The 26,047-nt window shown below is 47.3% G+C and overlaps 1 protein-coding gene across 2 annotated transcripts in view; it reads right to left on the bottom strand.

The window, feature by feature from the left end:
- The window catches only part of NPHP4 (nephrocystin 4), a 941,192-nt gene that overhangs the window by 129,175 nt on the left and 785,970 nt on the right, over positions 1–26,047 (bottom strand). For both annotated transcript variants that reach the window (XM_078642627.1, XM_078642628.1), the window contains exon 24: positions 3,909–4,065. In XM_078642627.1, coding sequence (XP_078498753.1) covers positions 3,909–4,065 — 157 coding nt within the window. The remainder of the gene's footprint in view (positions 1–3,908; positions 4,066–26,047) is intronic.

Here is a 26,047-nt window from a genome sequence, read left to right as displayed (position 1 = left end):
CTTTACTTACAAAGGAAGTAATTGCAATATTTAAGGTTTTATTGCAGAAAAACTGTGGTTGCCTAGCCAGTTCAAGTATATCCTTTGAATGGTCAACAATTTGAGATCAGGTGATCATTACCATCTCACCGAACAGTATTTACTGATTTTGTGCTTGAGATATAGAACACTTGACTGTAAATATATTTTTTGACATCACACAGAATTTTAAATGAGGTCATTTGTTGGGCTGGCAGGCAATCCAGTGACCTGATTACCCTACAATGCCCTCTCGCTTATGAAAGGTCAGAATCAGCTGGACTTCCATGTTGGGCATGTACTAAAAAGAGACAATTTGATAAGAAGGAAGGCATTCCATTAAGCTGTTGCTATAGTCCAGCTTTGAATGTATGAGGCCCCAGAACAATCTTACAATGATTTAATCAATATGATGCATAGATCGCTTCTCTTCCTGGGACAGAAGAAGCAGGACAACCGAACCAATATGTGCATTCTGGTTAAGTTGCTCGTTCAAAATGATATTTAAATTGTCTATCTCACAAACGAGGTTGGCAGCCCAACAGATCAGGGGGTTGGAAAAATTGCTGAGTTTGTTTTGTTCTTCAGCTTTTATTCAGACCCCCCAACAAAGCCACACTGTGGTTGTGTGATCGCCATGAATATTTGTCATTGTCAAAATCATATAAAGTAGTAGCATGAAATTATTTAACATTGAGGGTGCTGGTGTGGGCCCTTGAGGAACTTCAGAAAGGGACTCAACCTAAGTTAATCTGTTAGGCTCCAGTTTTACACACTGTGATAGCCTGGACAGAAAACATCCAACCAGTTTTAAGGCTGACTTTTACATGTGCTTCAGAGGAGATGCAGTAGAGTAGGAAGTCATGGGCAAAAGTAGGACTACTAGGCACATTACCACTTGGTCTGTGGCTATCAAGATAAGACCAGAATCATTTTTGTTACACAGCGTGTAATGAAGCCCGACTAAAGGCTATCGGGCAAACTGAATTTACCTAGATGTTGTTGTATTTGAAATAGCACAGTTTCCAATACCTTGGTTGGCTATGATAGTTGCGGTGACAGAATGATACTTTTTTGGCTCTATGGGAGCCTGTGAGGAGTTTTATTACAGGGATTGGGCAGATTTCTTCAGTCCTACAGGATTTATCACAAGGCTAAGTACTGATTGACAAACATGGTGATAGTCGGATTGGATCAATGCGTTGTCTGTTTTGCAATTAAACCTGAGGGTGCAAGGTGGTTTAAGTATTTCTTAGATTTATAATTCCAGCCTCCATAACAAGAGACTGAAGGAGGGACCTACTCTCATTACTTCTTGTTATTCTTATTCATAATACAAGCTCCTGTAATGGCACACTAGACATCCTAAAATCTGTCAACAATATGATGTTAAAATCCTCTGCTTTACCTCTAGAAGCAGTGAGGCGTGGAAGCTAGCAAGAGGAGTCATTAAACGCTTGGATGGTCTTGAAAAGTAGTTATTTTGGTTAATGTCCTGTCGCTTTAATCTTACTCTCAGTTACAAAACTTGCTGAGTATGCAATAATATTAAGGTTTGCGATTTAGACTGTACAAAAGGTATTAAAGGTGTAACGAGAACGCATGATGTTAGATAAATAAACTGCAAATAATGAAAATTGCAATGGGTATTGAGATGTCAATGAAAAAAATGATAAAAGATCAGAAGGTCTCAATTTATGTGCAGAAAAAAGGAAGTTTAGAACAATGACATTCCTGAGACAATGCACTTGGAGAGAAGACATGTCTACCTTATGTTCCTGGGCCCTGAATGTACGCAAAGTTATGTCTTACAGTGATATTTCAAAACTTGAACGCAGTAATACCTATTTCATCAACAAATATCACTCCACATAATAATGCTGAAAAGATTAATCCACATGGCCCAACATTCCAGCCCCACCTTCACGGCTAACCTCATAAATAAAAATCCCATACCACAAAGCCATTTGGGAAAACAAAAATATTGCATTCACTGCAACCGTGACTCAACCTGTAAACACCCCATGGGAATATTTCAATGATGTACAACAGGTTATCTAGTTCCAACGAACCTCCACTGTCTACCGCACACCCAGATCCTCTGCAACAAACGTGGTTCCATTTTCATTGTCACTCTGGAAAAATAAGTACTGATTTCGCCATAATACACCTTTAAAGCCCACACATTTCTCCACTCACTGCACCAACAAGATAACTAATTCACTTTCACAACCCCTGGTACAATATATATCTGAAATGGGAGCAGTAGTAAAGGGCAAAGTTTTCCAAATTAAACAAATCAAGATAATCCATTTGCAAATGACCACATATAACTAAGAAATGGTGGTTGAAGCACTGGTAAATTCCCTCTTCAACTACATCAATGCCAAGTGGTCTCACATTTGATAAAAGGACTGCAAAAACCTCAAGATCCTGAAGATGAACTCAGGATAAAAAATGTGTCAGCCTACGTAACAACCCTCCACTGCTTCCTTGTACAAGACAAAAATCAAATTCAAGGTCCCCTGGCTGGCCTAAAAGTTGCTTAGATTTTGTGTCCCCAAACACCTCCAGGGTAAGATTAAAAATACGAACTGACCGGCTCCCTCTGCTCTACAGCTATTAATCAATGTTAACCAAGACATTGAAACAAGTGCAGTGGTGACATGAGATTCACTAATGTAGCACTGTGCTTGTGGAACAACCTTCCCTCAGACATTGTCAGGAATGAGCCAGGAGTTTGAGTCTTGTTTCAAATAAATGCAGTAGAGTCTTATTGACAGGGACACTGTGACTAGTAGGTCAGCTAAGATCAAGGGGCAGGCCTTCCGGGTCACAATAAGCAGTGTCACAGTTAACAAATAAACGGGAAATGGGAGCTGCCTAGCAACTATCCGTGTTGCATTGGTGTTTCACTAGCTGTTTACTCAATCACCATTTCCCTTTGTTATTTATTTTCCCACTACTGTTTCTCTGGTTTCTTATTCTCTGCTTGTCTGACTGACTTTGTATTTAAGACCTTGTTTTGGCCTTGTTATATTGCTGTGCCCTTTCTTTGTTTGCTTTCTTTGCAGAAGTTCCCAGGCATGTTGTGGGAGTAATGAATTATCAGCTTCTTTACAGCTTGGTTTAGGTTCACAGTGACCCGCAATCCAGGACCCGGTGAGAAAACTCACTATAACAATATTATTACACCTCGATGCTTATCATTGATACTAAAATCCTATGTATTCAATTCTTGTTTAGTGAATCATTAACCTACTAGGGAACATCCATGCATATCCGTGGTGTAGTACAAGACTTAAAAAACTAGAGTGTTGCCTACGAAGGCCAAGGCAGTTTGGGCTGTCTTTCTAACTCTTTCTCACTCCCATTCCCTCTAACTTCCAGTAGTAAGTTTTTTCTCACTTGTGCAGGTGTAACCACATTCTGGGGAGTGGGTGGATTGTCATAGGAACCTGTCAGCTAATACTCCCAAAAATTCACAAACATCCGCAAAGCTCTTTCCCTAACCTCTGCAGGCCCAAAAATAACGTATTCCAACACTAGTACATACATTGACTTGGCTTTCCAGCCTCCCAACATTCTAGTACAAATATGTTTTCTTTTGGGTTTGTTCTGGCCATGTCTGGAACTGTTCTATCTTTCTAACCATTATTCCAGTGGTATGATGCACATGTACAAATCCCATGTTACAGATTTAACTGTAACTGCTGTTCCTCTTGCCACCCGATATCCTAGGCTATTCTTTGTAACCATGGACCCTAGCCCTAGAATGTAGCTCTCTCAAGCACCTCGCAGCAATTGCTAATTAGGTTAGGCAGTGAACAATTACAGGTGAGCATAATCATTAACATAAAACTAATTTATTTTGAGAAAATATGATTCACCTGGTAGCAAGTGCCACGGAGGTAGCCTTATGGACTTCTTCAAAAAAGTCAGCTCAGGGTGATAGAACCGGAAGGTCTGATCGATGACATGGGGCTGAGGTTCCACATTAACCCGAAGAATAGCCATTGGTTTACCATCTTCGGTTCGGAAGGTGACCTGCGGTTTCAAAGTATAAAATTCATTCTAAACTTAAGTGAGAACAGATGATAAGGAAATCCATGTATAGTTCTAATAGGATTTGAACTGAAAATCAAGCATTGGAAATATTACAAACCAACAGTTCATATAACGACTGTAATTTGACACAAGTTTAACATAAACTCTTCAGCTGCTAGGCCTTTCCCCACCTGTGCTTGGCCTTTTTTTGGCTATTTGGAGTAATTTGCGCTTAGGCCCCAATAACTTTTTGTCCACGTAAGGCATCCCTGCAAAATTTGTCTTCTTTTCTTCCAACATCCTGGGGATTGCAAAGGTACCCTTGGAGGGGACGGAGAAATTAGCCAAAATACAGGTAAATCTTTTTTGGAGAAAAATGGGAAAAAGGTGCAGCAGAAGAAAGCGTCTGTATTTTTTCCTGCAAATGGTATCAACGAAGGGTTTGTGGTGCTAAACTCACCATCTTCCTAGCTTTCAGGAAAAGGCTGACCTTTGTCAGAAAACCAACATCTTCTATACAGTTTTGGCATTTTAGTGGGACATAGCTTATTTTTCCAATTTGTTGTGCTTTCAACCTTCTCCTTGTAAGTGGTAGAAATGGGTGCGATACCAAAAGAACAAGTTACTTACCTTCGGTAACGCTTTTTCTGGTAGATACTATATCTGCCTGTGGATTCCTCACCTTGTGAATACCCCTTGCGTCAGCAACATTCGGAAATTCTTTTTTCGTAGCCTCGCGCCGACGTGGACTCCTGACGTCATCTTATCTTATCTTATTAAAATATTTCTAGAGCGCACTGTCACCGATTGGTTGCTTGGCGCTATGATCAGCAATAACATGAACATAAGAGGGAAGAGAATTATGAAAATGCTTGTCTGAATAGCCAGGTCTTCAAGGCTTTCCGGAAGGAGAGGAGATCTTGACAATTCCGGGTCTCCATCGGGAGAGAGTTCCACAAGCAGGAAGCGAGGGTGGCAAACCTACGACCTCCTGCACGTTTTAAGTTGAAGGAAGGCGACTGCAGGAGGTTCTGATGGAGTGAGCGTAGGTTGCGGGACGGGGTGTACTTGGAAATCAGGTTGTTGATGAATAATGGGCTTTTACAGTAAAGGGACTTGAAAATTATGCAACCAGTTTTGAAGGCACATCGCTGGGCCACCGGGAGCCAGTGTAGTTTCCTAAGGAGGGGGGTGGCTGCCTGACGCCTGGGTTGGTTCAGAATTAGTCTTGCTGCATGGTTCTGTGCCATCTGGAGTCGCTTAACTAGGTAGTTGGGAAGACCTAGGTAGATGGCATTTGCGTAGTCCAGATGGGGCAATACAGTAGAAATCACCACCTGGGTGAGTGCCTCAGGTGTGAGCAGGCGGCGTACCTTCCGTATTTTCTTCAGTTGGAAAAAACACTTGGAGACCACTTGACCAACTTGGGTTTTAAGAGATAAGTCACTGTCCACAGTGACTCCAACCGTTTTGGCTGACAGGGAAGGTGTTGGAGCTTGACCTAGTTCAGAAGGCCAATAATGCGGGCCCCAGTACTTGCTGCTTTCACCGGTCAGGACTAGTTCAGTTTTACCCGGATTCAATTTGAGCTGGTTCTGGTCCATCCAAGTTTTGATGAAGCTCATGGTGGCCTGGAAGTGCCGTATGGAGTCTTCGGTGTTATCGATGGTGAACAGCAGCTGTAAGTCGTCTGCATAGTTGAAGACTCTCACCTGTTTATCTCTTAAGGTCTGGATCAGAGGGAGTATATACAGATTAAACAGGTGAGGAGACAGGGAGGAGCCCTGTGGCACTCCACAGGTGACGGCCTGTTTGGTGCCCATTAAGTCACCAAGGCGCAGAGTTTGATTACGGTCAGTCAAAAAGGATCTCAGCCAGCCGGCTGCTAGGTCCCTGACGCCGGCTTGTTTGACACGGTCGATCAAGATGTTGTGGTCGACCGTGTCAAAAGCGGCCGAGAGGTCTAGGAGCACCAGGGCTTGTGGAGAGCGTCTGTCAGCACAGTCGCGCAGGGTGTCCAGAACTGTCGTGACTACTGCTTCGGTTGAATGAGCAGGCCGGAAGCCTGCCTGATGGGGGTCGAAGCAGGAGGATTCCTCGAGGAAATTAGATAGGCATTTGGCCACATGTGCCTCAAGGACTTTTGCCAAATAGGGCAGCAGCGAGATCGGCCGAAAGTTGACTTTGCAGGCTGGGTCTGCCCCCGGTTTTTTTAGAAGCGGAATGACAATGGCTTCTTTAAAAGCTGTGGGGACTAGACCAAGAGTCAAGGATTTGTTCAAGAGTGTAAGGGCCGGGGCTGGGTGGGTCAGGAAGCACTCTTTTTGGATGTGGGGCGGGCAGCTATCTGAAGGGGCACCGGATTTTACTCGAAGTAGTAATTCCCGAAGTTGATCCTGGGTGATGGGTGGGAAACTACTCAAGATGTAGTGATTCGGCTTGATTGACATGCCAGTAGTAAGGGGGGACACTGGTCGAGGGATGCTGGCTTTGATGTCCAGTATTTTGTCAATGAAGTAGACGTTCAGTGAATCACATAAAGGCTGGGTGGGGATGATCTTGGGTCGGACCGTGTCACGGTTTGTAAGTTCATTGAGGATGGAAAAGATATCCTTAGACTTATTTGTGGATTCCAGAATTTTAGAGGAAAAATAGGACGCTTTCGCCATCAGGATGGCCGTCATGTATTCTTTCCTAGCTTTCGTAAAGGATTTTTTTACGTCAGGGTCGTATTTCCGACGCCATTGGCGTTCTAGTTGTCGTAAGGCCAGTTTCCTTGCTTTTAAGTCAGTGGAAACGCACCGGTTGGCGTCAGCACGTCTCGCCCGTTTGATTTTTTTAAGAGGGGCGTGAAAATCCCTGGCCGTGTTGAGCCAGTTGGTGAGCGAGGAGACCGAGGAATTGATCTCGTCTTGAATAGGTGGGATGGTGTTGGCTAGTGACTCTAAAAAAGCAGGTTTGTTGACTGAGTTCCAATTCCTGGCTGACACGCTTCCGGCTGGTGCGGCAGTGGTCGTAGGGGAGATGCAAAGGTTAAATTGAAGGAGAGCGTGATCAGACCAGATGCATGGCAGTATGGTTGGGGCAGTGGTACAGGTGGTGTTAGACCACAACTGGTCGAGGATGTGGCCCTTACAGTGGGTGGCGGAGGAGACTAGTTGGGTGAGATTTAAGTTAGAGAGGAGGTCCGATAGTTCGGCTGAGTGGGGGCCTTCTAGGGGGTCTTTGTACCAGTAATTTAGGTCTCCAATCAGAAAGATTTTGGAGTGTTCGAGTGCTAAGTTAGCAAGTTGGTCGGCCAGGTTCATAGGAAAAGTAGGCATTGGGGTCGGGGGTCTGTAGAGAAGAACACATGCAATTGTCGAGTCAGGAGTGGTAATTTTCAGTACAAGATTGTCTGACTCCTCCAGCGAGAGGCCAGCGAGGGAGGTGACGATCAGGTTGGAACGGATGATAGCTGCGACTCCTCCCCCTTTCCCGCTGGTACGGTCAGCGTGGATGATGTAGGAGTGCCGCGATGATGTCAGGGGCAGAGTTGGGGTTTAACCATGTCTCTGTGAGCAGGAGAATGTCTGGTTTCTCTGTATCTAATAAGAGAAAGATGTCCAGCTGGTGTTTAACCAGGGAGCGAGTGTTTAGGTAGAAGATGGTGAGCGGTGGCGGGAGTAGGTCTCTCTGCATGTGTTGTAGCGACGGGGTAGTTAAATGACAGCCCTGGGACAGGATGCCATAGGTGCAGAGGCGACTAAGGGTGTCCCTTGATAACAAGCCCTGTCCTTTGGTTCTATAGCTCAAGAGGACGGACCTCGAGTAGGCGCTGGGACGGGCAGCATGGTCTGGCCCTGGTCCCAGCCGGTCGCGGACGGGCGCAGACGGGCTTGTCTTAGGCGCGTCTTCGGCGCGCTGTCGGCGCGCTCGCTGCGCTCGTCCGCTGCGCTTCCTGGGGGGATAATTCATTTGTAGCCGTAGGGGTGGGAGGGGCCGAGCACTGTGCCGCTCGCCTGCTCCTCACCTGTAGGTGCTTACCGCTAGAGTCCCCGGCAGCGCCTGATCGGCTGCGGTGGGCGGGAACAGAGGAAAGAGGGTGAAGCCCAACAGAGGCGTAAGCGTTCACAGCATATATACTTTAAAAACGTAAATCTTTTTAAAAGCGATCTGTATTGCAGTTTTAAAAACGTAAGCGTTCACAGCAATTGTACTTTTAAAACGTACATCTTTTAAAAGCGATCTGTATTGCAGTTTTAAAAACGTAAGCGTTTACAGCAATTCTACTTTTAAAACGTATTTCTTTTAAAAGCGATCTGTATTGCAGTTTTAAAATCAGTTTAACCTCACATCAAATAGCTCATTCGCACCAGGTCCCGGCTTCCGCCTCAAGACCTCAACGTTGCATGCACACTGACAATCGTAGAGACACGACCTCGCTCGCGACTCCGCTGACGTCACCGACGCCTATAACAGGCCCACGCCGGCGTGATGACATCAGTTCCGCCCTTTTTTCCGTGCCATCGAGGCACACGGACGGACCAATGACAGTAGAAATATACAAGTATACATAGTACACAATAATCAAGGCAAAACACACAGTGTTAAGCAAAAGCAGGAAAGAAATTGGAACATTTCCTTGACAACAAAATATATACATACATTACAATACAGTAACTCTGGCAAAGAAGAGTGGACAACGGGGAGGCGGGTGGGTCAGTGAGGAATCCACAGGCAGATATAGTATCTACCAGAAAAAGCGTTACCGAAGGTAAGTAACTTGTTCTTCTGATAGATACATCTGCCGTGTGGATTCCTCACCTTGTGAATAGAGTCCCACAGCAGTCCCCACTCCCGGAGGAGGGCGTCCACTCTTCTAGACCAGGAAATCCTGAAGGACAGAGCGCGCAAAGTGACCGTCCCTCCTCACTTCGGAGTCTAAGCAGTAATGCTTCGCGAAAGTGTGGAGGGAAGACCAAGTTGCCGCCCTACAAATATCCTCAACAGGCACACCTCTAGCCAATGCAGAGGTCGAAGATTTAGCTCTAGTTGAATGAGCCCTTATACCCTCTGGTGGTTCCTTACCGGCCAAAGAGTAGCAGATCTTTATGCAGAGGACGATCCATCTCGATAAAGTTCTTTTATGGACCGCTCTCCCTTTCTTGCAGCCAGCAAATCCAACGAAGAGCTGGTCCTCCAAACGAAAGTCCTTGGATCTGTCCAAGTAAAAGGACACCGCCCTCTTAGGGTCCAGACGGTGCAGTCTCTCTTCCTCCTTAGAAGGGTGAGGGGGAGGATAGAAGGAAGGTAAAGTAATGGATTGTCCTAGGTGGAAGGGAGTTGCCACCTTAGGCAGAAAAGCAGCCCTGGTCCTGAGAACCATTCGATCAGCATGTATGGACAAGAAAGGGGGCTTGTGACAAAGAGCTTGAAGCTCGCTTACCCTCCTTGCCGAGGTTATTGCCACGAGGAAAACCGTTTTAAGGGTAAGAAGCCTCAAGGGACATTTGTGGAGAGGCTCGAAAGGAGCACCCATCAAGAAGGTCAAGACCAGATTCAAGTCCCACTGAGGCACAATAAAAGGGACAGGAGGAAACTTATTAATAAGGCCCTTTAAGAACCTTAAAACCACAGGTGACTTAAAAAGAGAAGGCTGGTCAGGCAAACAGAGAAAAGCTGACAGCGCAGAAAGATAGCCCTTCACTGTAGCAACGGCAAGACCCTGTTGCGCCAGAGAAAGGGCAAACTGAAGAACATGAGATAAATGGGCCTTCAAAGGATCAATAGACCTTTCCCCACACCACGAGACAAATTTCGCCCATCTATAAGAATAGACGGACTTAGTGGAGTCACGCCTGGCTGACAAGATGACATCCACAACGTCAGGCGGGAGGGAAAAGGAAATCAGGTTGCCCCGCTCAATCTCCAGGCATGAAGGTGCAATGTCTGGAGGTGGGGGTGTAGAACCTGCCCCTCCATCTGAGAGAGGAGGTCTGCCCTGTGAGGGAGACGGAGCGGCGGGTGAGAGGAGAGGTGGAGAAGATCTGTATACCACACCCTTCTTGGCCAATCCGGGGCGACCAATATGACTTGGGCCCAATCTAGGCGAATCTTCCTCAGAACCCGAGGAATCAAGGGTATGGGGGGAAACGCGTAAAGGAGTTGACCTTTCCAACTCAACTGAAACGCATCCCCCAAGGCTCCTTGCATCGGATACTGGAGACTGCAGAAAGACAGGCAGTGCGCATTCTCGTGAGTGGCGAACAGGTCCACCCGAGGAGTCCCCCACATCCGAAAGATGTCGTGAACCACCTCCGGGTGAAGCCTCCACTCGTGGTCGGCAGAGGACTGCCGACTGAGACTGTCTGCACGAACGTTCAACACCCCGGCCAGATGATTCGCCATTAGACAAATCTGATGGTCCTGAGCCCAGGACCAGAGACGCAGAGCCTCTCTGCAGAGACACTGCGACCCCACTCCTCCCTGCTTGTTGATATACCACATCGCGGTCGTGTTGTCCGTTAGGACCTGAACAGACTGACCGCGAAGGGAAGGGAGGAAGTCCTTGAGCGCCAAACGTATCGCCCGCAATTCTAGAAGGTTGATGTGAAGCAACCTTTCCTCTGGAGACCAAAGGCCCTTGACCTCCAGATCCCCCAGATGAGCACCCCACCCGAGAGTGGATGCATCCGATATCACCGTGGCCACCGATGGGGGAAGTTGAAAAGGCTTTCCTTGGGACAGATTGCCTTCCACGCCCCACCAAGACAGATCCGCTGCAGCTTCTCTGGAGATCCTCACTGACTCCCTGAGATCTCCGCTGTGCTGATACCACTGCTTGCGGAGGCACCACTGGAGCGCCCTCATGTGCCAGCGTGCATGGTTGACCAACAGAATGCATGAAGCCATCAGACCGAGCAGGCGAAGGACCTTCAGGACTGGAACAACCGCTCCATTGTAAAATAAAGGAATCATCTCCCGTATGTCGCGAATCCTTTGAGGGGGAGGGAATGCACGACATACGGTTGTGTCCAGTACTGCACCTATGAACAGGTTGCGCTGGGAGGGCACCAGGTGAGACTTGGGTACATTTATTGAAAAACCCAACCTGTACAACAACTGGGTTGTCTCCTGCAGATGATGAAGCACAACCTCTGACGACTCTGCTTTGATCAGCCAATCGTCCAGATACGGGAATACCGGAATCCCCGATCTTCTGAGATGCGCCGCCACCACTGCCATCACCTTGGTGAAGACCCGAGGTGCAGTAGTAAGTCCAAACGGAAGGACCGCAAACTGGAAGTGTTGTGACCCAACCGTAAAACGGAGATACCTCCTGTGCGACTTCAGGATTGGGATGTGAAAGTACGCATCCTGCAAGTCGAGTGACACCATCCAGTCTTCTTCCAGCAGAGCCTGAAGAACCTGAGCAAGGGTGAGCATCTTGAATTTCTCCTGCTTCAGATAAAAATTCAAGATCCTGAGATCCAGGATCGGACGAAGGCTGCCATCCTTCTTGGGAATCAGGAAATACCGGGAGTAGCATCCCTGACCCCTTTCCTGCTCTGGAACCACCTCTATCGCACCTTTTCTCAAAAGTGTTTGGACTTCCTCCTGTAGGAGTAACAGATGTTCCTCTGAGCAATATCCCTGGCAAGGAGGGTAATTGGGAGGGAATTCCCGAAAGGGAAGGGCATACCCATTCTCTACGAGATTGAGAACCCAAAGATCTGATGTAACCGATTCCCAATCTCGTAGAAAGTAGGTAAGCCGGCCCCCCACTGGACCCACATGATCCTGAATGGCGGATCTAGGGCTGCTTTTCTGTGGCTGGGGGGTTGGAGGAGGTGGAGGAGGAAGAGACCTGACGACCTCGAGGACGTGATCTCTGTTTCCCTCTGTAAGACCTATACAAGGTATTCTGCTGCTGCTGTTGTTGCTGCTGCTGCTGAGCGGGTCTATACGACCGAAAGGAAGAGCGACCAAACCCTCTAAACTTCCTGGTCGTAGAACCCCTGACCTGAAGGCCCAGAGATCTAGCAGTTGCCCTGCTGTCCTTGAATCTCTCCAAGGCCGCGTCTGCCTTCTTTCCAAAAAGCCCCTCGCCATCGAAAGGCAAATTCAATAATGCAGACTGCACATCAGCTGAGAAGTCAGATGACTTCAACCAGGCTGAACGCCTCGTGGCAACCGCCGTGCCCATAATTCTTGCCACAGAATCTGTTGTATCAAGTCCACTTTGGATGACCTGACGAGCCGCTGCCTGAGTGTCAAATAAAGCCTCTTCAAAGTCCTTTCTACTAGCTTCAGGAACCTTAGGGACCAAAGAACTTATAGAGTCCATAAGAGCATGGATGTACCTTCCCATGAGGCAAGTGGCGTTAGAAGACTTCAAAGCCATGCTGGACGAAGAAAAAATCTTCTTCGCGACCTGATCTTGTTTCTTTGCCTCTTTGTCGCCAGGCACCTGCGGAAAAGCCCCAACAGACTTCTTAGAGCAAGCGGCCTGAATCACCAAACTTTCAGGTGAAGGATGCGAAGATAAGAAAGCAGGATCCTCAGGAGCCACTCTATACCTCCTAGCCACACTTTTTGCAAATGCAGGAGCAGAAAAAGGCTTTTTCCAAACCTCCATTATAGGATCCTTTAAGGCATCGTTAAATGGGAGCAAAGGTTCCACTGATGAACTAGGAGAATGGAGAACCTCTGTCAACAAATTCGATTTAAACTCGACAGAGGGCAAAGTCAGACCTAAAAGTCCTGCTGCCTTCTTCATGACAACATGATAAGGTTGGACATCTCTGGAGGGAGCATCAGGTCCAGAAGGCAAAGACCACTCCGGTGAAAACTCAAGACCACTAGCATCCGCCAGGTCTTCGAAACAATCCCCTTCCAATTCACCTTCTTCCACCTCAGAAGATGAATCAGTAACTCTACGCTCCTCCAGAAGCCGTTGAGCCTCTCTACGAGACCTCATTTTGACTCGAAGTGCAGTCGAATCCAACGCCGAATTCGACGGCGCCGGAGCCAACTTCGGAATCGAATCCGAGGGCTTGGAAGGCTGCCCCATAGAATCCAAGGGAGTTGGTGACGCCGGGACCGGAGTCGTCGACTTCGGCCGAGCCGGCGTCGACACCGGCGTCGACCTCGGTGGAGCTTGGTACTGCCACAACGGAGTCGGAGTCGGCATATACGGCATGAAGGGTGCCGGAGCATACGAGTGTGGAACACCCAAATTGAAAGCCATTGGACCCATGGGACCCGAAGGTGCTCCAGAGGGGTACCACGACCTCGAGAAAACACCATACATCGCGTTTAAAAACGCAGAAGGGTCCTGACCTGGAGTCGGGAATGGTGGATGCTCAGGCTGACCATGAGGCACATTAGAATCTGTTTCCTCAACAGGATTCGAAGCCCCTTCCTCAACAGGAACTCCATCGGCGTCTTCCGGAGCCGGAGATGGAGCCGGAGCCGGAGACGGAGTCGGATCTGGAACAGGAGTCGGAGAATGGACCACCGACTCCGAAGGTGAAGCCTCACCTACCGGCTCATGAGGAGGAATCACCTTCGACTTCATCCTTTTGGGAGACTTTGATCTGGAATGATGACGTGATCCGTGTCTCCTCTTCTTATGCTTCTTGTGGGAACCGGAAGCATGACCGGATGATGACTTCGAGGCCGACGCCTCTCGAGACCTTGACCTGGATCTCGACCTCGACTTCTTCGGACGCTTTGAGGATTTTTTAACCTTACTTGCTTTAAGTTTGGCAACAAGAAGTTTAGATTCCCTCTCACGAAGAGCCTTCGGATTCATCTTTTGACAAGATGAACAATCCTCGACGTCATGATCCGAGCTTAAACACCAGATACAGTCTTGGTGAGGGTCCGTAACGGACATCATCTTCCCGCATTCTCTGCAAGGCTTAAACCCGGTCTTCTTTGTCGACATGACAACAGAACAGAAATATCTGAGAATGGAGAATCGAAGAAACGAAGTAACAATGTACTAATGGCTACAGAGTATCCCGAAACCGTTAGCGTCGACGACGCGGAAAAAAGGGAACTGATGTCATCACGCCGGCGTGGGCCTGTTATAGGCGTCGGTGACGTCAGCGGAGTCGCGAGCGAGGTCGTGTCTCTATGACGTCAGGAGTCCACGTCGGCGCGAGGCTACGAAAAAAGAATTTCCGAATGTTGCTGACGCAAGGGGTATTCACAAGGTGAGGAATCCACACGGCAGATGTATCTATCAGAAATAGATGCCAGAAAGCTATATATTACTGAAAGCTATACATTTCTGAAAAGTAGATAAAATTCTGAAATCCGGAAGAGGTCATTTGTGTAGATCCTAGGTTTTCCTATAGAAATTAACAGTTGAATTAAAATAATATTCAAACGGAGTTGAGAAAAAACAGCCATTTGTGCCTACATTTTCACCTGTTACTGGTATGGCAGATTTCTGAAAGCAATATACTGTTACATCCGCCAGACCCTTCAGGTTGCGGGATATATAGGACTTGTAGGTCCACCAAGAACCAGAGGTGCCCAGAGCTAATAACGGAGCTGCACCTTGCAATGGTTTTTCATTGTGTACCGAGTATACAGCAATTCATTTGGTAAAATATAAAGAGTGAAAAATAGGTAACAAGAAAGCCTATGTATTTCTGAAATGGGAACAAAATATGGAGTTTAGAAGCAGTGGCTATTTACACATCTGCGAGCGTGTGGGTACCCATACTAGCTTGTGAATTAGGGGGCATTTTTCAGAATTATGTCTTTCTTACACACTGTCTTACACTTGGAAGGCAGAAATGTAGAGAAAGTCAATTGGTACTAACACTTGTTCTACTATTCTATGTTCCCCTAAGACTCCCGATAAAAATGGTACCTCGCTAGTGTGGGAAAGCCTAGTGCCAACAAAAGGAAAGGGCCCAAAACGCAATGTGGACTCATCACATTTTTCCACGCAAAACCCTTTTTTGCAATGTGCCTGGCTGTGGATTTTGGTTCCTTGCTCAGTCGGCACTTAGGAAAACATAGAAAACCAGTAATTGTTTGCAAACTAGACACCCAGGGAAATCCAGGATGGGATGACTTATGTGGCTCTCACAAGGTTCTGTTATCCAGAATCCTTTCCAACCCGAAAAATTTGTAAAAAAAAAAAATAATAATAAACATTTTCCTCACATTTTTGTAATGGAGAGATCTGGAATCCGTTGGGAGGCACAAACTTCCACCCACCCAATATTCCCCCAAGTCTCCCAATAAAAATGGTACGTCGCTTGTGTGGGTAGGCCTATTGCCCGTGACAGGAAATGGCCCTAAATACAATGTGGACACATCACATTTTTCCTCGCCTGGCAGTTCATGCTGGACTGTTCCCATTGGGCACAGGGTCAACACTGATTTGCATATGACTGGGTTCAAACTGGAATGGCATGGGGTACAAAAAAATTATGGATTTAAGCCCAGATCTCTGTACTGTGGTGAATGTATGACATTGTTCTGCATTCTTTCCATCAATTGATATTTTTGCATTATCATGTGAATAAGGCATTGACTCAGATATAAGGATTCTTCCCCAGGTCAAAGCCGGAGTCAGAGATGCTCATCCAGCTTCGTATCAGAGTCAGGAATGAAGATGGGGGCGGGGCCATCGCTAGGCGTGGTTTATGTCGGGGGCATTGGCACTGGATGGGGCCTGACTGACGCTGAGGGCGAAGCCACTGGCATAAGACCAGTAAGGGTCCCTCCCGGACCCGTGGGACCAGACAGCTCTCCAGAGGCGCCAGGCTGCCCAAACATAAGGAAATTCAAGTAGGAATAGAGAAGGAGGAAGCACATGCTCCACCACAGAGCTAGGCCTTGAGTACAGGCGGCCCCATGACTCGTCCTAAGCCTTGCACGGTTTGGTCATAGACCTATTTGACTTTGTTTTCTTTTCGTGAAACTTACCCGACGACTTGGAGTGAGACAATAAGCACTGGGTACAACTTCGCAAAAGATCTCAGCACCTTCCTCGCGACTGAGACATGAAGCGTCGTGGAGCTGATCATCGACGGGCTGCAAGAAGCTTGAGAGAGTGCTCCCTAAGCGCCTTAGGGTGCATTGGGCTGCAGTCCTCACACGTACTGGTGTCATGGTCTCGCTAAAGACACTAAAGAAATCAAATCAGGTTCCATCACCAACATCTGTCAATGACAGGCGCCAAATGGCTTAAAACTGGTCTTTCTGCACACCAGGAGATAAAGTCTCAAAACATAAGGTAGAAGTCAGGCAGTCTAAAAGTGACTGGGGGTAGCCCTTCCCTGGAGCCAAACAATGCCACCTACCGGCGCACAGAGGTACTGCTCACCAAAAATTTCGTAGGTTGACGCCTGTAGTGACGTTAGACAGCATTACCTAGGCCATAAATCACCCGACCCAGCCCAACGTTTCCAGCTTCATCTATTTTCTGCAAGCCTTCAAGGTAAGAGGACAGATTGAAATCAATCTGATAGCGTGGGACCAAATGTCAGGTTACTTACCCTCGGTAGCAATTTATCTGGCGAATACAGTGTCTGCCTTTTAAATACCCCATGCGCCAGTATTCCATGGAAACTTTCTTGATAGCTCCCCCATGTCAACAGGGGCGTCGGTATCCACAAGGCTCTGCACACGGCACTGGGTGACATCACTGAAGCCATAAGTTGCCCCAGTCGGCGTGCTGAGATCCTTTTTCACCCATTTTTTTCAAATGCCTTCGAGGCGAGTGGATGGAACTAACATCCCAAATGCAATGACAGTTTCTAAACTCTAAATCAAAGATTTACATATGAAAACCATGTACATTAAATATGCAGACTCCTTTTTAGTATATGCACACAATAACCTGGGAAGTGGAAGGGTTGGTGAGGAATCTGCAGGTAGACACTGTATCCAGAAAAGGTGTTTCCCAAAGTTAACTAGCTTTTTCTTCTGATGGATACATCTACCTGCAGATTCCTCTCCTTTTGAATAGAGTGCCCAAGCAGTCCGCCGACCCCAAAAAAATCCTGCGAAACAAAACGAGCGAGGTGACTGTCCCTCCTCACTTCAGAATCCAAATAATATTGCTACGCAAAAGTGTGAAGGGAGGCCCAAGTTGATGCCTTACAAATATCTGCCACAGGGACTTCTCTAGCTAAAGCAGAGGTAGAAGATTTAGCTCCTGTATAGTGAGCACACATACCTTCTAGAGGTTCCTTGTGTGCCAAGGCATAGCAGATCTTAATAATCTTAATACAAAGGATAATCCATTTTGACAGAGTCTTTTTGCGAACCGCCTTTCCTTTAAATTTTTCCTAAGTATCCCAACAAAAAGCATTCAGTCTGAAATTGCGTGTCCTGTCCATGCAGAAACTGATAGCTCTTTTGGGGTCCAGTCGATGAAGTCTCTATTCTTCTTAAGTTGGATGAGGATAGAAAGTGCAAAGTGTGATGACTGACCCAAATGGAAAGAAGTAATCGCTTTCGGCAGGAAGGCAGCCCTGGTTCTCATAACCAACTTATCAAGAAAGAAAGTTGTCGAAGGGAGGCTTAACACTTAAGGCCTGTAACTCACAAACCCACCTTGCAGACATTATGCAACAAAAATAATTATCTTAAGTGTAAGAAATCTCAAGGGACAACTATGAAAAGGTTCAAATGGAGAACACATTAGATAAGTATGAACTCAATTAAGATCCCACTGAGGCATGATGAACCGAGTGGGAGATTATTTATTTGTAAGTCCCTTAATGAACCGTAAACCTATAGGAGACTTAAATAGAGAAGGTTGATCTGGTAAACTGAAAAAAGCTGAAAAGGCAGACAAATAACCCTTAACCATGACAACTGCACAGCCTTGCTGCGCCAAAGAAAGAGCAAAACTTAAAATAACCAAAAAATAAGCCTTTAAAGGATGGAAAGAATTAGTAATACACCACTTAACACATTTAGACAATCTGCCAGCATAAACAGACTTAGTGTAGCGTCTTCTTTATGATAAAATAACATCCACCACATAAGGGGGACTGAAAAGTAACCCAGGTTGCCCCATTCATTCTCCAGGCATGTAAAACCTGCCAACGGGACTGTGAGAGGAAACCTACCCTGAGAGGGAGACAGAGCGTAGGGCACAGGGAGAGGTCAAGAAGGTCTGTGTAACACATCCTTCATGGCCAATCCTGTTCTATTAAGATAACTTGGGCCCAGTTGAGGCAAATCTTCTTCAGAACCAGAGGAATCAAGGCAGGAATGCGTAAAACAGTTAGGAGCTCCAGTTCAATGGAGATGTGTCCTACAATTCCCCAGCACTGGATACTGGAGGCAGCAGAATGACAGGCAGTGTGCGTTTTCTCAAGTGGCAAAAAGGCCTATCTGAGGAGTCCCATAGCCGGAAAATGTGCAAATCCACTTCCGGATGGAGACGCCACTCGTAGTCAGCTAAAAAAACGAGACTGTCCTCACCCATTTTGAGAACTCAGGCCAAGTGATTTGCAAACACACATATCTGATGATCCTAAGTCCAGGACCAGAGTCCCAGAGCAGCTCTGCAGAGAGGATATAACCCTACTACCCCATGCTTGTTGATGTACCACATCGCGGAAGTATTGTCTGTCAAGACTTGTATTGACTGACCGCAAATGGAGGGCAAAAAGCCTTGCGAGTCAGACATATCACCTGCAATTCAGACAGGTTGATATGAAACAACTGTTCCTCTGGAGACAAAAGCCCTCTGATCTCCATTATAACTGTGGCCACCGGAGGAGGAGGGTGAAACAGCTTCCCTTGAGCTAGACTGCCAGACACATCCCACAACTGACGATCCACTGCAGGGTCTCTAGAGATCTTGATAGACGCCTGGAGATCCCAATTGTGTGTGAACCTCCGCCTGTGGCACCACTGGAGGCCCCTCATGTGCAAGCGTGCATGGTTGATCAATAGACTGCAGGAGGCTAACAGACCTACTAAACGCAAGACCTTCAGGACTAGAACCATTTTCTCCATTCTGACACATCGGAATAATAGCCTGAATGTCCAGAATACTCTGAGGATGAGAGAAGGCTCGATTCACCGTAGTGTCCAGTAATGTCCCTATAAACAGGGTGCGCTGGGAAGGCTCTAGGTGAAATTTGGGCTTGGCTTGATGATGCAAAAACTCAGGTTGAACAACCACAGAGTCATAAACTGCAAGTGAGGCAACACCAACTTCGGAGACTTGGCTTTGATGAGCCAATCGTCCAGGTAAGGGAATACTGGTATTCTCAACCTTTTGAGATGAGCTGCGACTACTGCCACCACCTTAGTGAGGACTTGCGGTGCGGAAGTAAGACCAAATGGGAGGACCACAAATAAATCGTGTTGAGACCCCACCATGAACTGGAGATATTTCCTGTGTGACTGAATAGGGATATGAAAATAAGTATCTGAACGTCGATTGAAACCATTCAGTATTCTTTCTCCAGCACAGAAAGCACCCGAGCCAGGGTCAGCATCTTGAACTTTTCCTGCTTGAGTAACCTGTTAAAAATCCTGAGGTCTAGGATCAGACGCAAACAACTGTCCTTTTTGGGAATCAGGAAATACAGTGAGTAGCATCCCTGATCCCGTTCTTGCTCTGGGACGTATTCCACTGCACCCTTTTGAAGGAATCAAGGGACTTCCTGATGGAGGAGCTAAGATGGTCTATGGAAAGAATATTCTGGTAGGGCACACCCTTTTTCCACAATATTTTAAACCCTCTGATCGGATGTTATGGGCCTCCACTATTGTAAAAACTGGGACACCTGTCCTTCAACCGATAAAGCACACTCTAAGATGGGGAAACCAGGGCTGCTTTCCTCCGATGTTGGCAGAGGAGGAAGAGGATGATGAGGAAGATGTGGGAAAAGGGAGTGCTCATTGTCTCCCCCTCCCACGTCACCTGTAACTTCTATCGAGGGTGTTGGATGGCTGCTGCTGCTGCCGTCCAGAAAAGAAAAGCTCTGGCAAACCCCCAGAATCTCTTAAAATGTCTGTAGCCCTTGGGCTGAGATTAAAGACCCAAAGAACGAGCTGTCACCTTGCTCTCTTTATACTCCTCCAGGGCAAAATCTGCTTTCGCACCAAACAGCCAAGCCCCGTAAAAGGGCAAATCTTTCAGAGCATTCTGTACATCTTGGGAAAAACCCTAAACCATGCGTGCCTTCTGATAGTAATCAAAGTGCCCACTGCCTTAGCCACTGAATCAACAGTATCTAGACCCGAATGTATGACCTGGCGGGCTGCAGCTTGGCCACCTCTCAAAACTTCAGAAAAATGTCCCTAAACATCATTATTTACAACAAGGGGTGGTGATGGACAGAGTCTCTGAAGTAAGCAGAGTACTCTCACCCAGTCAAGAGATCAGGGCTAGGTCCAACACCGTTTTTTAGCTCATTGCACCATCCCAGTTTCAGAACCTGGCTGTATGCAAATTAGTCTGTCCCTGGCCCAGTGCATCATGGGAACAGGGCAGACCAGACTACAAAAGCCAATTCTTACAATGGGAAGGAAACAAGCTTCCGGGGACCGGTTTCTGCCATTTCAGGCGTCTTCGGCCCGGCTTGCTTGAATCCTGATGGTGCAATGAGCAAGGGGACTCACATCTGAGTATACCCTTCCACGCTTAGGGTGGACAAAATTATTTACAACAAGGGGTGGTGATGGACAGAGTCTCTGAATTAAGCAGAGTACTCTCACCCAGTCAAGAGATCAGGGCTAGGTCCAACACCGTTTTTTAGCTCATTGCACCATCCCAGTTTCAGAACCTGGCTGTATGCAAATTAGTCTGTCCCTGGCCCAGTGCATCATGGGAACAGGGCAGACCAGACTACAAAAGCCAATTCTTACAATGGGAAGGAAACAAGCTTCCGGGGACCGGTTTCTGCCATTTCAGGCGTCTTCGGCCCGGCTTGCTTGAATCCTGATGGTGCAATGAGCAAGGGGACTCACATCTGAGTATACCCTTCCACGCTTAGGGTGGACAAAATTATTTACAACAAGGGGTGGTGATGGACAGAGTCTCTGAATTAAGCAGAGTACTCTCACCCAGTCAAGAGATCAGGGCTAGGTCCAACACCGTTTTTTAGCTCATTGCACCATCCCAGTTTCAGAACCTGGCTGTATGCAAATTAGTCTGTCCCTGGCCCAGTGCATCATGGGAACAGGGCAGACCAGACTACAAAAGTCAATTCTTACAATGGGAAGGAAACAAGCTTCCGGGGACCGGTTTCTGCCATTTCAGGCGTCTTCGGCCCGGCTTGCTTGAATCCTGATGGTGCAATGAGCAAGGCGCCAGGGACAGACTAATTTGCATATAGCCAGGTTCTGAGCTGGGATGGGGCAGTGAGATAAATAACGGTGATGGATCAAGCCCTGATCTTTGGACTGGGTAAGAGTGGTCTGCTTAATTCAGACACTCTGTTCATCACCACCCCCTTTTCTGTATCGTTTTTGGCCACTATAGGTGTGGCAGGGTATACTCAGACATGAGTCCCTTTCTCACTGCTCCATCAGGATTCAAGCAAGCCGGGCCGAAGAGGCTGAAATGCCAGAAACCGGTCCCCGGTAGCTTGTCTCCTTTCTGGTGAAGAATTGGCTTGGTAGTTTGGTCTGCCCTGTTCCCATGATGCACTGGGCCAGGGACAGACTAATTTGCATATAGCCAGGTTCTGAGCTGGGATGGGGCAGTGAGATAAATAACGGTGATGGATCAAGCCCTGATCTTTGGACTGGGTAAGAGTGGTCTGCTTAATTCAGACACTCTGTTCATCACCACCCCCTTTTCTGTATCCTAAACATCATTAGGCACACAATTGATGGATGGATCATCATTAGGCCATTTCGGAACATCAGACTTGGCAGAATTGAACACAGCATGTATGTAGCGAACCAACAGCGAGATTGCGTTTGTGGACTTCAGTGTCACGCTGTCTGATGAAAACACCTTTTTTACCAACTGTTTCATCTTTTTGGATTCCCTATCTGCCGGTGAAAAAGGAAAAGATCCAGGGGTCAGCCTCAATGAAAAAGAAGCCTGAAAACCAAACTCTCAGTTGTAGGGTGAGAAGACAAAAAGAGCGGATCCCAGGAGCCGGCTTATACCTCCTAGCTATTGGTCTGGAAACAGCAGAGGTCATCATAGGCTTCTGCCAAACGTCCATAATTAGATCGGTTAGAGCCTCATTAAAATGCAACAAAGGATCAGACGACAATGATAAAGAATGCAGCACCTCCTTCAGTAAATTCAAATTAAGCTTTGTAGGAGGAAGATGCAAGTCCAACATTTCTGCAGCCTTCCTTAGAAATGTATGGTAAGAAGTGACTTCCGGCGGTGGAATAGCCTTGGGTGACAATAACTCCCATATTGGAGATGTGTCCAAACTATTTGCCTCTCCAACCCCTTAAAGTCTGGGTCTAAGGAAGGCACAATCTCACCCTCTCCCACTCGAGAATCCTTTTCGCCAAAGAAATACTGTCCCTCTTCAAGAAGTCTTTGAGCATCTTTTCTTGATCTAAGCTGCAACATTGGTAATGGTGCTGGAAGCATCAGCAACGGCATGTGCGAAGTCAGTAACTAAACTGGGGAGGTGAGAAGTGGCATCGGAGTTGAAGCTAGCAATGTCTGAACAGAACCAGCCAGAGCATGAGAAAGCATGAATGGCGTCATTAACCTCAACTGGTGTAATGGATAAAAAAAAGATGGAGTCTTTTTCCCTGGAACAGCCCTCGGAGCTGGCCAGGAAACCTGGGCCATCGGCATGAACAACATAAAAGAAGCCTGTAGGTAAGGCACTGGAAAGCTTCCCAAAGAAAATGGCTGAGAACCCATGGGGCCCGCAGGCACACCAGATGGAGTCATCACTCTATTGAAGATGCCAAACATAGCATTCAAAATGTGGGAATGGTCCTCACCTGGATCTGGGAAGGCTGGATACATCTTCTGCTGTTTAGGCTAAGGTGCCAGATCCAAGACCAGCATTGTATCTTGATTCCCAGGTGAAGTTGGTTGTGGTGCCGGAGCTAAAGGCGATGCCGGAAAATCCACCAGAGACTGCACCAAAGGGATGTCCTGTCGACCCTCTTCCAAAGCCGGATGTGGAGACACTGATCCAGTGGCCTAACACGGGCCTCCGCAGCGCAGGGGGCCCCAAGCTTCAGGGGGCCCCCTCAGCACAGTACTCTGGCCGAGGAGCTCCTGAATAAGTCCGGATGGAGGCCCATCCATGTACCTTGCAGGGGGGCACTTTCAGGTTTTGTTACGCCAGTGCACTGACCTCAGCAACACATCTTTCCAAGAGCAGTGTTGAGAACCCTGGTGCTGCTTCTTCTTCTTGCTCTTCTCCCCCTGTGGACCTTAATGAGTGCGGAGACAGGTACTTTTACCTGAGATGAGACTTTCAACGACCTCTTTTCTTGCCTCGCTCTGGCCACGAACTTTGACTCTCTTCTTTTTCAGAGCCTTACAATTCATCCTTTGACAAGAGGAGGTGTTGTCATCTGACCCTAAACACCAAAGGCAAATATCATGAGGGTCAGTGATAGACAGCTGACCTTCTCAGCCCTTACAGGGTGTGAACCCTGATTTTCGAATTGGAGGCAACTTTACGAAAAAAACGTACATTTTCAAACAAACGTCAAAAAACTTGATTGTTCCCGAATGGAGAGCTTACAAAAACTGTTACGGGTCAAAGGTGTGGAAAAAAGGAAACGTACGTCAGCACGCTGACAGTGGTTTCTTATGCCTCCAGTGAAGTCACGTGGTGCAGCATGCAAAGCCATATGTATACCAAAGCCCCTGTCGACGTGGCAGTGCTATTGAGAAAGATTTTGTGGAATGCTGTTGCATGGGCTATTCAAAAGGTGAGAAATCTGCAGACAATTATTCATCTGAAAGATATTATTTGGGGTCTTTTTAACTTTCCCTAAAACTAATCCATTCAAAAGGGAGGTGGGTGGGTCGTTGAGGAATCTTCAGGTAGATAAAATATCCACCAGAAACATCATTACCGTAGGTAAGGACCTTTTTCTTCTGTTTGATGCTTCTACCTGCAGATTTGTATGTAGATTTCTCACCTGTAGAACAGATGTCATAGCAATACATTATCCAAAGGGAGGGTTGAGGGATGGACAGACAAGGAAATTTTGCAGAACGGACCTGCAAAGTGTCCGTCCCAATGCATCTTGGAGTCCAGGCAGTAGTGCTTGGTGAAGTTGTGCAAAGACACCCTCGCTGCCGCCTTACATATTAATTTGAATTTGAATTTAAAAGCATTTATAAAGCGCTCGTGTACTAAGCAGTTTCTTGGCGCTGGGAGCAACAGTGGTAAAAACAAGCAGACAGAGAAAAGTGGCTAGCCAGTAAACGCTTGCTGGAACAGAAGGGTTTTTAAGGCCCTGCGGTATTCCATGTAGGACGGTAGGAGTCTTATTGAAGGAGGGAGGGCATTCCAGAAGGTGGGGGCCAGAACTGAGAATTTCTGACCACCAGCTCTTTTCTTCTTAAAGCGTGGTACTGCCAGCAAGGCCAGAGAAGAGGAACAGAGAGCTCTCGGCGGGCAATAGTTCGTAACGGCAGAGTTGATAAATGCCGGGGCGGTGCCCGCTCAGGCTTGAAAAGTGAGGCATCCCAATTTAAACAGTGCCCGCTGCTTAATAGGGAGCCAGTGGAGGGCTTTCAAGAGGGGGGTGGAGTGATGTGACTTAGCCAGGCCATAAACCAGGCGAGCTGCCTGGTTCTGGACCAGCTGAAGACGGTGGAGAGCGTATGCGGGAGCACCATTAAAGACGATGTTCCCGTAATCAATTTTTGACAAAACCATGGCCATTATGATCAATTTGAGGGCGGGAACAGAAAAAAAGCGGGATATTTTCCTGATAGTTCGTAGGGAAAAAAAACAAGAGGAAACAACTGAACTGATGTGTGAGTGAAGTGTAAGTTGATGATTAAGAGTAATGCCCAGCGTTTTAACTGATGGGGAAGGGGTGGGGGGGGGGGGTACCTAAAGATGGGGGCCAGAAAAGGGGTGACCAAGGATTAGCGACACCGCCCGTCAAAACCAGCTCTGTTTTGTCCGGATTTAATTTGAGATGGTTCGTATTCATCCAATCACGGATAAATAACATCACGGACTGGAAGCTGGTTTGACCTGGCGAGGTCGGGGACAAATCAAAAATGAGTTGGAGGTCGTCGGCATAATTGTACACCGCGACCTCCATGTGCTGCAAAGCAAAAATGAGAGGGAAAATGTATAAATTAAAAAGTAAGGGGGAAAGGGAAGATCCCTGGGGGACCCCACAAGTGATTTCACGAGAAGGAGCAGCAAATTCTGCCAGATGGACAGCCTGGGAGCGATCAGACAGGAAGGACTCCAACCAGGCCAAAGGGGGGCCCTCGATGCCCGCCGACCTGACACGGCGTAAAAGGATGGAGTGGTCCACCGTGTCAAAGGCGGCGGACAGATCTAATAAAACGAGGGCCTGGGGCACGTTGGAGTCCAATCCCTCCCTGAGTCGGTCCAGAACTGAAATGACCACCTTCTCTGTGGAATGGCGGGGGCGAAAGCCTGCTTGGCAGGGGGCAAGATAATTGCTATCCTCGATGAAGGAGCTTAAGACCTGAGTAAGATGGGACTCCGCAATCTTCCCTAAGAAAGGGAGGAGAGAAATTGGCCGATAATTGGCCGGGACACCGGGGTCTGCCCCGGGTTTTTTAGAATGGGGATGATCGTAGCAGCCTTCAAAGGAAGAGGGACAGTGCCCTGTTCAAATGATTCGTTTAGTAGGGTGAGGGCAGGGGAGGGACAATCTAGAAAGATCTGACTTAATATACGTGCTGGGCAGATATCAGCGGGGGAGCCAGATTTCACCCGTCTGAGAAGAGGGGGGAGTGAGTCCAGAGTCAGAGGGGGAATATAGGCTAAAGACTGGCTGTTGGTGGGAATGGGGCACTCACAAAAAGAGGGTGAGGGGGGGG

The sequence above is a fragment of the Lissotriton helveticus genome, chromosome 5_1 (genome assembly GCF_964261635.1).
Source record: "Lissotriton helveticus chromosome 5_1, aLisHel1.1, whole genome shotgun sequence".
Taxonomy (NCBI): Eukaryota; Metazoa; Chordata; class Amphibia; order Caudata; family Salamandridae; genus Lissotriton; species Lissotriton helveticus.
This window is presented reverse-complemented; position numbering and strand designations above follow the sequence as displayed.